Here is a 16,511-nt window from a genome sequence, read left to right on the forward strand (position 1 = left end):
GCAAAGTCCAGTGGAAGATGGGCAACTGTCCTTGAAATTGTCACTATGTTGTCTGGACTACGTGGCTGCCAAAGTCACCAGTGCAGGAGAAGAGGGCTAGGGAATTTACGGGATGTTTTTAAATAGGATCACCACCGTACATCCAGGTTTGCCTGTGACAGTCACAATTTATACCTGTCGATTTGGCGTAATGGTTAATATTTCTCCTTTTATTTTATTCTTAAAAGTGTTCCCATTTAGGCAATAAATTAGGGTGATCATTTCTAAGAGCCAGCATGGAATGGGTATCATACTTCCTGCTCATATTCTATTGGCCTCCACCTAATGTGCAAGGATGCAGAGAATTGTAGAGGAGCAAGTATATATTTTAGTAAACACTAATAACTTCTGGCACAATAGGCATTTTCAGGAATGCCACGAATTTTTTTAACAGAATTAGTTTAATAACTTTCCTTACCAAAACTGTGTTGAGCTGTTATGATATCAATATGATATGCTTATGAACTAAACCATCTCACTTAATCACATATTGTGGTAGGCTGAATAATGGCCCCCCAAGGATGTCCACATCCTAATCCCCAGAACCTGTTACCTTAGGGCAAAAGTGAATTTGCAGATATGATTAAGTTAATGATATTGAGATGGTGAAGTTATCCTGGATTATCCAGGTAGGCCCTGAGTATAGTCACAGGTGCCCTTCTAAAAGAGAGACAGAGGGAGATTGGACAACAGATGAGGAGGCCATGTGATGATGGAAGTAGAGTTTGGAGTGATGTGTGTTGAAGATGGGAAAAGGGGCTACAAGTCAAGGAACACAGGTGGCCTCAGAAGCTAAAAAAGACAAAGAAACATTTTCTCCCCTTAGGGCCCCAAGAAAGAACCAGTCCTGTTGATCCCTTAACTTTAGCGCAGTGAAATTGATTTCAGATTTCCTATCTCCAAGACTGTAAGAGAATACGTACATTTGTGTTGTAAATCACTAGGTTTGTTGTAGATTTGTTATAGCAGCAATAGGAAGTTAATACACACATACATTCTGGACTTCAGCATGTGACTTTTAGATTTCTGTTTCTAGTGAAGGCAGGTACTATTATTATCCTTATTTTACAAGTGAGAAACAGAGTCCTGCAGACTCTAAGTGACTTGCCCAAGTTCCTTCAGCTAGTTAGGGTGAGAACGAGGATTCACACCCAGGCAGACTGGCTCCTCAGAACACAGTCCTAAGCACTGTGCTGTATTGCCTCTCCCCTACTGCCCACAATCCTCTGAACTGCCTCCTGCCATGTCTGCCAATCGTGACATGGCCCTGCTCCGTGCAGCCTCTCTCCCACACCCTCCTGACTTCAGTCTCTTGCTCTTCCCATGGGCTTGGTGGTACTCTGGACACTTGTCCAGCTTCATTCAGCTTTTCGAAATTTTATGGAAGGTTCTGTGTCTTCCATAAGGAATTTTCTCAAGTCAAGTTAGGCTTCTGATAAAATTGTTAAATTTTTTCATACTTAAGTTCACGGGAAGATATTATTTCTGAATCTTCTTCCTACTTTTAATTTGTAATTCTCTTTCTCCTACTAGAGAGGAGAATGTTCCCAAGTGTAGTCAAATAAAATGATTATAGAAGTGGTACTGGAACTGTATTAGGCTTGTTTTACCATGACCCAGAAAACAAGCATCTGGGAATTTGGTATATGCATTCTTACTTAGTTATTACTTTAAATCTCCCCTTAGCTTGTACTGGTTATATACTAGCACGCATTTTGCCATATTGCCACTTATTTAGTGGTTCTGTAGTTAACCACTGAATTAAATATTTATGCCTGCTCCTTTACTGAGCCACCCAAATCTCCCCTCCAGGACTGAAGAACTTTTTTCCCAGCTCTGGGAATGTGCCATCTGATAGCCCTCAGCTCTCAGCTCTAAGATTGTCCCTGGCCAAAGGACATGGTCTCTTTCTAGGGGGTGTCTGCGTCCAATTACTGGTTGATATGAGGGTACAAAGAACTGACCATCACCCCTCCACCCCCACCATGATTCAGGTCTACTTTGAAAAGCCTCCCAGCTTCAAAGCCCCCCTGAGCCCTTTGCTGTGACTGAAACGTCTCTATCTTCTCTTTCCTCCCATCTTCTCTCTGCCTAATCCTGCTTTCTTCCCTTTCCCCATGGGTGTCAATCCCATGGGTATTGACTAATAAATTTCCTGAAAGCTAAGTTCCCTCAGGGTCTGTTTCCCAAGAACCTGAACTGCAACAATAAGTTTAAAAGAAAAAATGAAGATCCCTGACTAGTGAGGAATACATAAAGCTGCTCAATTAATCCCTATTTATTGGAATTAGAAGAGTTCCAAAGGAAATAGGAAATGTGCTTTTCTGGCTTAAAGTTTATTTTTTCTTATAGAAGTAAGGGAAAAACATCATACACATGTCACCCACTTGTGATTAAAAATACACTCTACAATGTGACCCACAGTTCAACACATTTTCTTTTGACCCTATTTGAACAGTTAATTTACAAATGAAATAAATTATAAAACTCAGACTCCAGCCCATACCCAATCCTCAATAAATGCAGTCTTCCTTTTTCAGTGAAACAGTTTTTGCAGAGTATAAAAACGAGGATTTGAGGGAGCTTTAAACCATGTTCTGAAAATAAAGGCAACGATGTAAAGAGAAATGTAATCATGTATAAGTATTATATCAGAATTTATACCCTCGCATCTCCACAGAGAATGAAGAATAGACATTCAATTTTAAAAACATTCAACATAGGCATTTCTGTTCAATTCTCTATCCAAGGAAACTTTTCCTTTAATTCTTCCCCTAAACCCCTGATTATAAGCACTGAACCATTGGCCGGGAACTTGCATCTAGCCTTTCTGCCCTGTGCACTTCATTGTTGGCTGCATAACTCATGCTTCCTGTTCTGATGAGAGCTTTTGATATTTTAAGAGGATTTGCCCTTTATGAGACCCTTTATTAGTTCTTTATATGGTGAAAAATACTTTTCTGCGGAGAGAGAGAGGAGGGGAGCTGTTTTTTCTGCACAGTGGAGTGTCAGATTTCAAAGGCTCTTTTCTCTGGGCCATAGACTCTCGAGCAGTCAGAATAAGCCTGAATATGTACAGCCTAAACTTTCACTTTTTTTTTAAAGTCTCTCTTTTGGTCTTAAAGGATTGTTTTCCTAAATAGTTCCCTACAAAAAGCATATATCCATAATGATGATATCACTGCCAGCTCTGTCACTTTTCCTCAAGCAGTGCCTTGCTCTGCCTGGGATGGGGTATGAAGAGCAGTGTGTTTGCAGAATCTGTGCGGTGAAGGAGGAGAAGGCCCCAAAGGCCCCAAAGACATTCACTAGCTAAGAATGGCCCTCATTTACATAACACCAGGTAGGACTCTTGGGTGGTTTTCCTGACATCAACCAACTCCACAACAAGTTTCTGACACCATCTGGGTGTCCAAAAATTCAATTCATTTCTGACACTACTGCTCAGAGTTAGCACAGAACCCCACAGATTCAGAGCTCAATTTAAGACTGCCCTCACTCGAGACGCCTGCTGCAAATGAGGATGACAGGCTACCTACACTTCTGCCCAGCAGACTACAAATAGGGGAGTTCCCACGATGCCCCCTCAGGTTCAATAACGTGCTAGGAAGACTCACAAAAATCACAAGAGCATGGTATTTACAATTACCAGTCTGTTGTAAAGGATACAACTGAGGACCAGCCCAATAGAAAAGGTGCACAGGACAAGAGCTTCCATGCCTTCCCTGGGTGCTCCACCCGTAGCACATCAAAGTGTTTACCAACCAAGAAACCCCTTGACAACTGTCATTATGGGCTTTTTATGGAGGTTTCATTACATGGGCATGATGGATGAAATCATTGGCCGTTGGTGATGGTACTCAATCTCCAGCCCCTCACCCGTCCTCAGAGTTTGGGGCATAAGGCTGAAAGTTTTCTGTCTCTAATCACATGGTTGGACCAACCCCATTTTGGAGCAATCTAGGCACCTTCTTGCCCCACGAGTCATCTTATCATCCCCCCCAAATTTCTTTTCAAGGGATTTTAGGAATGCTATGCCAGAAACCTCGGACAAAGACCCAATATTTATTTTTTTATTATACCACAACTGTAAACTATGAACATAACGTAAAATTGATTTTTAAACATACATTCCAGTGAACGTAGTCTCCTCAATATGTCTTCTCTCATGGAGGCACCCTTCTTGCGTGTATTCCAATAAAGAAGCCATTGTTCAAAACATTTTTGGCATCTACTTAGATGTGAGAAAAGAGACAGGGCCCTGTGACGTTGCAGAAATGATCTGGGGTGGGCTGAAATATTTGGTTTCCTGTGCGTGTGCGACAATGTGTCCGAGCAAGAATTGTCCTTTATTAAAAGGTGAACTCTGCTCAAGAGCTCAAGGAAACACCATGCACAGCAGGGACTCAGTGGTTGTAGAGTGACAGTGACTATGGTAATGATAGTGATGGTCATTTAAAAAGAACCTATCCTAGTCTTAGACAGTGTAACATTTGAACCAATTCCCTAGACACATGCTTTCTCTCCCATAGCCTATCTTAACTTCTAATTTTCTTGTTCTCTGTAAAACGTCTTTATAATGATGTTATTTCTTTAAAATTAAATTTTAAAGATTCCTACCATCTCACCAATATGGCCCTTTGATCTCATATTATAGTAAAAAAAAAAACCTCTTTTTTGTCACATTTAAAGTTTTATTAATACAAAAATTAGGGTGATGCAAAAGATAATCTTCTCAGCCAAGTGTGAAATTTCATGTCATCTGATCTGATAGAGTTGGATACAAGCCCTTCTCACCTTCCTAAGAGTTGGTTGTTCTTTCTATTAGATTGGGGAGAATAAGATCTATTGTTGATATTAGGATTCTCTGATCATATAAAGCACATTGAAACCAAATATATCTTGTTCCCTCTCAGCTGGAACTTTTATTAGATGGGGGTCACCAGTCATTCATGATATCGATTCTTAAGTGAGCTAGTATCATATTATCCTCTCTACTATGGAATGCATGTTTTTCCACAGTCCGAAAAAAAAAAGAAAAATCCAATAAATCATTAACTTCAAAGACTCAGGTGATCTATTAAGAAGAGATAGAAAACATGGTAGAGAAAATTATGTGTGAGAATGCTAAATGAAAACAGTAATTGCTTTCTTTCCTCGAAGCTATTCAATTTTTTTTTTCATGGCTGTGATTCTCTATATTTTAAGATACTTGATAAGAGGCAAAATTAAATCCATCCATGTCACAAAACCCACAGTTATTGATATCCCACTTACCAATTATGAGTCATCAAACCGGGATGGCTGGTTAGCCCAATTGATTAGAGCATGGTGCTAATAACACCAAGGTTGCCGGTTCAATCCCTGCATGGGCCACGGTGAGCTGCGCCCTCCTTAAGAAAACAAAACAAACAAACAAAAAAAAAACCCGAATTCATTAGTGGGAATTTGGCTTTCTCCCTTTTTTCTTGGTCATTAACATTTAGAATCAATGAAAGGCAGCTGAAAGAAGCACGAGGTGGTCTCAAAGTAGTTGCTCAATAAAAACTCATTGGCTTGAGAAAAATCATAGATACTTTGAAGGCTATATCTTTTTTTCAATCAAAGAAAATTGTTGGAACCAAAGAACAGAAGTAATAAAATCTTTCATTATGATAGAATCTAGTTTTCATGTAGAAACTCATATAAAATACAGTATAGCACTGGCAAATAACCTTTAACTCTCCAATGCCTTTCAAAACTCCCTCAAACAAGTTCAAGTCCAGAGCAGATTTTAATGAACCCTTTCAGTGTGCTCCAACTTGATTAACTTTCTTTCCCTTCCTTGTACTATTTCAGACTTTTATCCTCTGTAGGCAGGCAAAATCATCACCTTTTCTTTAATATTGCTCCTTAACGCATAACCTACTTGAACTAATTTGCAATCTACTGCCAAGCTTTTTCTTCCTTTCTCTCTACAAAGGAAGAGGAACAAGGATTTTCTGGTACCTTATCTGGGACAATTTGGACTTAAAGTTATTTACAAAACATAGAGGACTTCTCAGTAATTATATGATTGTCAATCTTATCTCTATGGAATGACAAAGAAGGGAATTTAATGATTTCACTTGAGCTTAACTTTACTTGAGAAATTCCCTATGGAAGAAGACCTAGAATATTCCATACAATTTCCAAAAGCTGGAGCTAGAAAACTGTCCAGATTACCACCAAGCCCATGGGAGGAGGAGACTGAGTAAAGTCAGGTGGGTGTGGGAGGAGAGGCTGCATGGAGCAGGGCCATGTCATGATTGACAGACATGGCAGGAGGCAGTTCAGAGGATTGTGGGCAGTAGAAGAAACAATACAGCACAATGGTGAGCAATATGTTCTGAGGAACCAGTCTGCCTGGGTGTGAATCCTGGTTCTCACCCTAACTAGCTCAGGGACCTGGGCAAGTCACTTGAAGTCTCTGAGCCTCATAGTTGTGTTCATATTGTAAAGAATTATGTGGGCTCACTTAAATGTCCGGGTAAATCAAGATAGAATAGATACAGATCAAGAAACATGTAGAAATACTTGACCTGTTAACTCATCATTTTACTTGAAATCTTGTAAATTTTTTTTTTAAATCTTCAATTCTCTGAGAAGAAGGTATGACATTGATTTCCTAAAGCACATTCAGATTCTCTCAATATTTGTGGCATTGATATACTTTGGCTGTGAAGTCAACTTAGCACGTTCATCTAACTCAATATTTTTTAAAGCTGGACTTCATGATTTTGATGATAGTGACTTTTTTATTTTACTGTTTAGTAAAATGTGTGTCATACATTAACTGGAGCTTGTTTAGGTGGTTCTCTTCTATTCCTAATTTAAGTAGAAGTTTTAGGAATAATAAGGCTCAATAGCACTTCTGTGAATTAATGTTACTTTGACATTTATTTAGCTACTGCAATAAGGCAAGAGAATAAAATCAGTACATAAATATTAAGAAATAATGAACAAGAATTAACAGGAAAAAAAAGAAATAATGAACAAAATTATATTTATTTGTAAATTATATAGTTGTATAACCACAACAAAAGAGTTTCAAAAATGATTAAATTAAGAGAATCTGATAAAGTGGCTGATATAAAAATCAATAACTCTCTACTAAGAAGAGTCATTTAAAATGGAAACTTTTAAATTCCATTCACAACAATAACAAAACTATAAAATGCCTAGGAATAAATTCACAAAAATAATGGAGGATGTAAGTGAATAAAAGGACGAGTTTTAGTAGTAGACAATTTTACATTTACCGTTCATTAAATAAACCTTCTCTTTTTCCCTGAATTGAAAAGTCAGGTAATTAATGAATGACACCCTATTATCACTTCTAATTAACATTGTATGGGGATTCTTAGTTAAATAAAGGAAGAAAAATAAAAAGGTATGACTGTGGGAAAGCCAAGGGATAAATTCTCATTATTCACAAGTATAAAAAATTCAAAATAGCCTTCAAATAAACTCCTAGAATGAATAAGTGAATTTAGAAAAGTTGCTATATACAATATCAATGTAAATATAAATTTTGTTTTTATATAGCAGAAAAAGCAATTAGAAATGAAAAATTTTAAAAGCTATTGTTTACAATAGTATAAGAAAATTTACAAGGAAATGCACAGGACCCAGACGAGCCAAGACCATCTAGAAAAAGAAGAAAGCTACTAGTTTTCAAGTCTATTAAAGAGCTAGAATAACAGTGTCAGATTGGAGTAAGTATAGGTGTAAACCAATGGAACAGAAAAGAGAGTCCAGAAAGAGATCTACACACATGCAGTTCCATGGTCTATGTTAAAGGTGACTCTTCAGAACAGTGAGGAAAGAATTGGCCCAGGGCCAATTGGACATCTATACACTTTGATCCCTACCTCACAATATATACAAAGTCTATTCCAAATTGACTGTAGAGCTAAATGTGAAAGATAAACAATAAAGCTTGTAGAAGAAATTATAGGAGATTATCTTCACGACCCTGGTAATGGCAGAGCTTTCATAATAGGACCTATGAAAAAATGCCAATCATAAGGTGAGAGACAGATAAATTAGACTATGTTTTAAGACACTATTAAAGAGGGTGAAGTGGCAAACCACAGAGTGGAAGAAAATATTTACATATACCCAACAAAGGGCTGGTTTCTAGAATGTATTAGGAATCCTGTGTATATCAGTAAGAAAAAGACAGCTTAATATTAATTGGACGAAAGATGTGCACTTCAAAAAAGAGACTAATAAACACGTTCAATATTATTAGGTGTCGGGGACATGACATGAGAAACATGAAGGAATATTTCAAAACATACAACAGTATGGCTCAAATTAAAAAGTAAAATGACCAAAGTGTATGAAGATATAGAATAACTGACATCCTTACATCTTGCTGGCAGGGCTATTAATTGGCCAATCATTTTAGAAAATTTTTTGGTAGAATAAGCTTAAAGATAAATATATGTATAATCAATGTATATACCTAAAAAAAGTTCCACTTTTATGTATATACCTAAAAAAACTATGTACTCTTCTAAAGAGTACATATTTTATGATCCTACTTAAATACAGTTAAGGAATACAGTAAAACACACACACACACACACACACACACACACACCCCAAGTAAAACTAAAATATTGGCACAAAAGCATAGAAACCAGAACAGTGGTTGCTTTGGTGGGAGGAGGGCAGGATCGGTGACTAGGAGGGAGCACCAGGGGACTTTGTGGATGCTAATGGTGTTCTTTTTCTTGGTTTGAGTGATGGTTGTGAGGATGTGTTCATTTTGAAAAGACACTGTCAAGTTGTACACTTGAGATTTCTCTTTTTTCTGTCTGTATGTTATATTTCAATCAAAAGTTTAGTTAAAGACTTGTGTACAGCAATAGCAAAATACAGACTACTGTGTTATAGCATGATAAAATTAGCTGAAATTAAAAGCATTTGACTTGTCCACAGAAGAGCTTGGGTGTCTAGAAAGGGAGAGGTAACATAAAGGTAAGTTTTGATATTTTAGGGTAATTTGTGTTCTCCAGAAAATGAACAAGAGTTAATAACTCCTGAATGACAACTGTTTTTATTTTATCTTCCTGACCTGAAGCTTTTACGTGCGGCCTCCATAAATAAATTCAGCAATTGAGCTTCGTCCTTTGACAAATGGTCACTCGTTTCTGCAACTTCATTGTCAGGGTCAGAGGCCAAAGTGGTCTATTGGTATCTAATATATAAATTATGTCAAAGATACTTCTCTTCTAATGGTATCTAAAACTTACTTGGCCACTTTGCTTTTTTTTTTAACCATTCTTATCTTTAACATAAGAAGAATTCCATAATAACAGATATATAGCACAAAAGAAAACACAGATATTTTAATGTCAATTATTACTTCTTTGTATACTTCTTTGAAAATCATCTACTAAAGAATATTATTGGATGTGAGATATTTCATCAAAACATAATAGACTGAATATTTAGTGTGGTTAAAAAGCAAGGAGATATAACCAAAATAATCATGGTAATCACATATATTTCCAATGTATTCATAAACCAGTTAATATTAGCTCTCCAAAATGTTTCCCATTATTCTTTTCTGAATAAAATAGTCATTAAATGTCCCCCAAAATGTTTATTACATTCCATAAAAATATGCCACCTGAGGCATGGAAAAACCCTCATATATTTCTCATTGAAGTGTTGTCACAACTTATTTGGAAAGTAATCTGGAAAGAAATGTTAAAAAGTAAAATGTAAACACCCTTTGACTAAACCAGCCACCTTGGGGAATCAGTAATACATAAATAAAAGCACCTGTACCCAGGATATATGTAAATAGATAAACATGTACAAAAACTAGAAACAACCTCCATGGCAAATGACTGAATAAATTAGGATACTTCAATCCCACATTGTTATGTAGCCATTAAAAATAATGTGTTTATTTAATGATAATAATACATAGCCTTGATTGGGTGTTTATGCTAAGCACTGTCCCAGGTACAGTTGACGCTTGAACTACACAGGTTTGAACTGTGCGAATCCGTACAGTACTGTAAATGTATTTTCTTTTCTTTATGATTTTCTTAATAGCTTTTTCTCTCTTACTTTATTGTAATAATATAATGCATATAATGTATATAATGCATATAACATACTTTTATATTATATGTTGATTAAAAAATTGATCAACTTTTTATGTTATTGGTAAGGCTTCTAGTCAATAGTAGGTTATTAGTAGTTAAATTTTAGGGGAGTCACAAGTTATATGCGGATTTTCTACTGCATGGGGAGTAGTTATCTCTAATTCCCACATCGTTCAAGAGTCAATTCTATGATATGTGTATAAACTCATCCCATCCTTGTAACAATACTATATAGGAATTATTATTATTTCCATTTTATGGAAAAGGCAATTAAAGTTCAAGCAGATCAAATATCTTACTCAGCTTCACTCACATAGCTGGTATGTGGTGAGGTCTGAATTTGAACCAGAGTGTCGTATTCCAGAATGCATGCTCTTAACTGGTCATTCTGCCTCCCTGAACTGACTAAGGAGGGATTTCTCTTACATATTGGTAACTGAAAAAGCACATAATGGAAATCTAGTTATACTCTTTCAAAAAAAGAAAGGAAAAACAGAAAAGGAAAAGAAAAAACACACATGAATATTTTTCTGTATGAGGATTTAAAAGTTTTGGAAGACAGCTCCTCAAACGGGTACCACTAATTACTCCAGGAAGTGAGAAAGGGGATATTACTAATTTTTTATGTATTCACCTCTTTATTATTTGAAGTTATAAAAAAACACTGAAATACTTTTATCATTTTTTAATCCAATAACGTAAAAATAAAAAAATAAAAACAAGTCTCCATCTTTAGGTTCACTGTTTTCTTGAGACTAAAAGTTTCATTTAATAAGTAGACAAGAAATTAATAAGACAAGAAATTAATAATTCAGGCCCACAAGGATTTAATTTATGCTGGTCATTCTACGTGACATTGGCTCATTTACCTTCACAAGTAGCTACCGTGTTTCCCCAAAAATAAGACCTAGCCGGACAATCAGCTCTAATGTGTCTTTTGGAACAAAAATTAATATAAGACCCAGTCTTGTTTTACAATAATATAAGACCAGGTCTTTATAATGTAATATAATATAATGTAATGTAATATAATATAATATATAATATCAGGTCTTATATTGATTTTTGTTCCAAAAGATGCGTTAAAGCTGATTGTCTGGCTAGGTCTTATTTTCGGGGAAACACAGAAATGTGCATGAGGTGGGTTCCACAGTAGACGTTTGTTTCCTTTCCTTCATGTTTGTTCTCTCCTTCCTGTCCTTCTCCCAATTAAATAACCAGTGCTATGATCACAAAAGCAGTCTTATTTCCTATTTTTCAGATTGCTCAGATGATTTTGGCTGCACTAGTGCTCAGCATGGTAACACAGTACCTCTTTCAGAGAGATTAAGCTCCTAACATAATTTGCTTGTGGCCAGACTTCAACTCAAAACGAGAGAGGGAGATTTGTCAACTGGCAGTATGTTATGGAGGAAAACATTTCATTAGGAACAGAGCCAAAAATCCCACATTTAGAATCATGCACAATGATTATGTAAATACAAATAATCCATATTTCTAGAAGTATCTGCTGTTTTATAGGCTCATTTTTATAGACTCATACATACGAATCTTAATAGGATATAAAATGATATATGTGACATTTCAGCAGTGTAGGGATAAAAAACTTTGTGTCTTAACTTAGGCAAGAATTACATATCTTGCACAAAATTATATGGAATTGGTATTTGTGTGTTTTGAGAACATTACTTCAGTCAACAGTTTGACACAATGTATTTCATGAACACAATTATGCTTTTTTCATCAGGTCCCATTTGATATCTCACTGCCATCTCTATTCAATCTTGAGAAGCTGTTTGATCTTGCTCATGGTTGCATCGTATCAGGAGGAAGCCTTTTCAACTGGATTGTGTCGATTATTCCCTAAACATCCTATACATCTTAATGTTTTTCTTGGTTTGAAATAAGAACTGTCATCTTACAACAAACAAAATAAAATTGTTTTCCTACACAAAGTTTCTTTAAAAATTATAGTTTTTAGTAATGTTTTAAATTGTATTTGAATTAAATGACAGTACTGTTGCTTATTAAGACTATCTTACAGAACTATTCATAGGAAATATGTTCATGCACAGTGTAACTATTCCCATGTTTATATAGTTTATGTTTAGATTGTCTTTAGATGTGTCCATACAGCAAGATTGAATTAACCAGTGGTTCTCAACTGGAGGGAATTTTGCCTCTAGAGTCACATTTGGCAATCTCCGAAGACATTTTTTTTTTTTTTTAATTGGGGAATATTGGGGGACAGCACGCTCTCCAGGGCCCATCAGCTCCAAGTCATTGTGCCTCAATCTAGCTGTGGAGGGCACAGCCCAGCTCCAGTCCAGTTGCTGTCTTCAATCTTAGTTGCAGGGGGCACAGCCCACCATTCCATGAGGGAATTGAACTGCCAACCTTGTTGAGAGCTCACACGCTAGCCAACTGAGCCATCCAGCTGCCCCTCCAGAAGCTCAGCGCCAGCTTGTTGTCTTCAATCCAGTTGTGGAGGGCACAGCCCACTGGCCCATGTGGGAATCGAACCGGAAACCCTGTTGCTCAGAGCTTGCGCTCTAACCAACTGAGCCATCCGGCTGCCTCTCCAAAGATGTTTTTATTAATATAACTAGTCGTCTAATAGGTAGAAGACAGGGATGCTATAAAATATCCTACAATTCCCAAGAGAGCTCCCCACAACCAAGGATTATTTGGCCCAAAATGTACGTAGTGTCAAGAAAGAGAAACTCTGGATGAAATCTCAACACGTGATAAGTTCATCTTTGGAAGTTTATCTACGGGATTTGGGAAGAAATCTATAGCAAATTAGACCTTTCATGTTTTACATTTCCAAGAGGCAACACTGCATAAAATTTTAGAGCATGAGCTATGACATTTTATAGATCTGAATTTGAATAGTAACTTCACCACTTACCAGTTCTACTTTGGGAAAGTAACAAGTTGCCTAGGTCTTCGTTTCCTCACCAGTAAAATAGGAATATTAATACGATGCCTGTGTGGATTAAATTAAGTGAGATGATGTAAGAAGGTACTTAACACAATACCTGAGGTAGTGATAGTCATCGTGCTAAGAGTTATCATTGCCTGCCAAATTGGAAGAGGATCATGCATTTCTGACCCATTTTGTTTAGCATGAAAGTTTCAAAGTATGGGAACAGCCAGGCTAGAATTGTCCTAGAATGCTACATAAAGGAAATGAGTCTTGAGCAAGACTTTTAATGATAAGTATTTTGATGGTTGAAAATTTGCTGGTAGGCAGGATGCCGTAAAAGAACAGAGGCATAAAAATGAAAATGGATATGATGTATGTGCAAAGGACTTTGCTACTACCTATCTGGGGTGGACAGTCATAGCTGGTTTCTGCGGAAATAAGACATAGCTGGACAATCAGCTCTAATGTGTTTTTTGGAGCAAAAATTAATATAAGACCCGGTATTATGTTATATTAGACTGGGTCTTATAGTAAAATAAGACTGGGTATTATATTAAATTATGTTATATTATATTATTATATTATATTATATTATATTATATTATATTATATTATATTATAGACTTGGTCTTATAGTAAAATAAGACCAGGTCTTATGTTAATTTTTGTTTCAAAAGACACATTAGAGCTGATTATCCGGCTAGGTCTTATTTTCGGGGAAACACAGTAATAGAAAATAAAGTAAACTCTAAGGGTGAAACTAGAGCGAAGACTATGGGCCTCATTCAATGTATGATAGGGTACAATTACTGGTGATTAAGGAGAAGAGTGGCAAATTCCAGGCACTAGTAGACATTCAATAAATATTGAGTGAGTAATAGGGAATGAATGACTGAATGAAATGAATGATGACCTGGCTCTCAGGGATGATAAGTATGCAGTGTACAATGGCAAGGGAGGAAACAAAGGCAAGAAGACCAGTAGGAAACTATGTTTTAGTGAAAATGAAAGAGAAAGGAACAAAATATTTTCCACCGAATTAAAAAAAAGCAAAAAGTCTGAAGACTGTCTCCTCTTATGAAATACAGTTTGGGTGTTGGCTGTAATGTGATGAAGGTTTCCACATCTTTGGCCAGGGGCTGCAATTTATAAATTTCTTGCTGGGATAAAGTGTTTCTCCTAGGGGAAGTTTAATTTATTATGCCAAGGGTGGGGACAGAGCCCCAGAAAGCAGTTTCCAGGCTCTCGGCCTCACATAGAAAGGTGCTCACTCAGGTAGTAAATGGCTATCAACTGTGATTGGATGGCCATCAGCTGTGGCTAGTTGGCCGTCAGCTGTAACCAGTGAGCCATTGGCCACTAATATAGCTGCCGTGGCTACCCTAGCAGAAAATGGGGGGCTAGCAAGAAGGTGGTGGCTGAGTCTGCAAGCAGCGCAGTGAGGATTGCGAACAGTGTGGCTCCTGTTTCCTGTTTCTCCAACCCAGCCGCCAGCGAGAATATAGTGGTATGACTCCCCTACCTATGACTCCGTGGGTGTTCCTTTTTTGCCTCACCATGTCCTGCGATCTTATGTGGGGAGTGGGACTAGAGACCCTGCCTGTCACCCTGCACGACACCAAGTTTAGCAAACAGGGCAAAAAGGCACAGCCAAAGGCAGTTCACATTTAATAAAGGTGTAGGAATATAGCATAACTAATAACCAAGGTCACATCCTGCAACCTGATGTTAATTTCCTGAAGATGTATATCCATGTCTTTCATTCTTCGTCACTATTAAGTTTTTACTTGTTGCTCATTGCTATTTATTTTTCTTTATTTTAAATATTAGGATATAAAGGCATGTAGTGTTTCATAGAACCCTAAAACAATGCCTGGCAGATAATAGAAGTCTATAATGTTTGTCAAATGAGTGAATGGATGGATGGATGGATGGATGGATGGATGGATGGATGGATGGATGTGACCCAGGCAAGATGACACTTTGGGGCTCTAAAAGGAAGAGAAGCAAAGGTATCGCCTCCACCATCCCTACCACTACCATTATTATCTACCCTTTCTGGAGCATTTACCATGCTAGGCATTGTACCTTCTATCCTCACAAGCATTACAGCCATGATGGACGTAGGATGGCTGACCCCATGTTACATATGAGGAATCAAGCATAAGGCTGGTTAGGTAATTTACCTGGTGATCACAGTCAGAGGTAGAGATAGGATTTAAATTTCAGCTCAGTCTGACTGGAGAATCTGAGCTCTTCATTGCTCAACTGGCTTCCACAGCCCTCATGCCCTCTCCACGGCTCTGAGAAATTTGAAAGTCGAGGGAGAGGAAGACATAGCTGAGCCTCAAGCTAAAATGGGAACAACATGGTCTGCCATAGGAGCAGGTATTTTTTTTTTTTTTTTAAATGACCGGTAGAACTGAATGGATGTCCCAAGAAAGCATGAGAGTGTCCCCAATGTTATCTGTACCAGTATATTGTTTTTCTCTGGGGAAATGAAAGTCCCTTTCAACTATTACAGATAGTGTTTCAGCACATTTTTACCTTCTCTCCCCTTTAGTAACTTACAAATTCTGTTATTCTTAGATGTTGTTTGGACTGAGAAAAATGCTATCTACTCGTAAAACTGCACCAGACCCTGCAGTCACAGTTTCCCATTTTAAGCCATCATTCCAAAAATCTCCCATCTCTTCTAAAATAGGAACACTCACTAGTTAGAGCTGAAACTTTCTGTGCAAGGCAGCGAGGAAATGGTGAGAAACTGAGCTGAAGAACAAACAAAAAGAAAATTCTAAATCTACCAGAATGAAAGATGTGTTTATTTCCAGAAATGTCTTTCAGGTTTTTTCCTAAAGACGAAATTACACAATTTCCAGCTGCTTTTTTTTTTTTTCCATGCAAGGTACAGTGTCTGCAAATGCTTTATAGCAGACACCTGCAAAGTTTTCTATTTGTTTTAATTATAACACAGAATGACAGGAGGCAAACTGAAAAGGGAAGAAGGAAAGCAGAAAGAGAGGGGAGGGAAGTGGAGAGCCAGGGAGTAGGAGCCAGCGCAGCAGCTAAGTGATGGGTTAACAAAACCCCAGTGCTTCCCTTATCTTTCTCTGCATCAATCTTCAAGAGATTGCTTTAGAAATTGACCACCTGCAGGCAATTCAGAGGCTTAAATGCAGTGGTCTCAGTTCACTTCTGGTACAGACATTTTACACATTTCCCACCCCAGTTACCTGTTCTTCTTCATTGAATTGTAGGGAAAAAAATGGTACATCTCTGGGTGTCCTGGAAACTTGGTTTCTGCTTCTGGTCTGCATTGCTCTTCCTTCCCTGTCCAGAAAACCATATATAAATGTCTCCATCCTAGTTCAAATGACAGGCTAGGGCTCCCA

The 16,511-nt window shown here is 37.4% G+C and overlaps 1 protein-coding gene across 1 annotated transcript in view; it reads left to right on the forward strand.

Moving 5' to 3' along the window:
- CFAP54 (cilia and flagella associated protein 54) overlaps positions 1–12,131 on the forward strand; it is a 252,306-nt gene extending 240,175 nt beyond the window's left edge. Inside the window, exon 68 of the mRNA XM_019732067.2 lies at positions 11,938–12,131. Within this exon, the coding sequence (XP_019587626.2) occupies positions 11,938–12,057 (120 nt within the window). The 3' untranslated portion in view covers positions 12,058–12,131. The remainder of the gene's footprint in view (positions 1–11,937) is intronic.
- Positions 12,132–16,511: the final 4,380 nt, after the last annotated feature.

This window comes from Rhinolophus sinicus, linkage group LG02, assembly GCF_036562045.2.
Source record: "Rhinolophus sinicus isolate RSC01 linkage group LG02, ASM3656204v1, whole genome shotgun sequence".
Classification (NCBI taxonomy): Eukaryota; Metazoa; Chordata; class Mammalia; order Chiroptera; family Rhinolophidae; genus Rhinolophus; species Rhinolophus sinicus.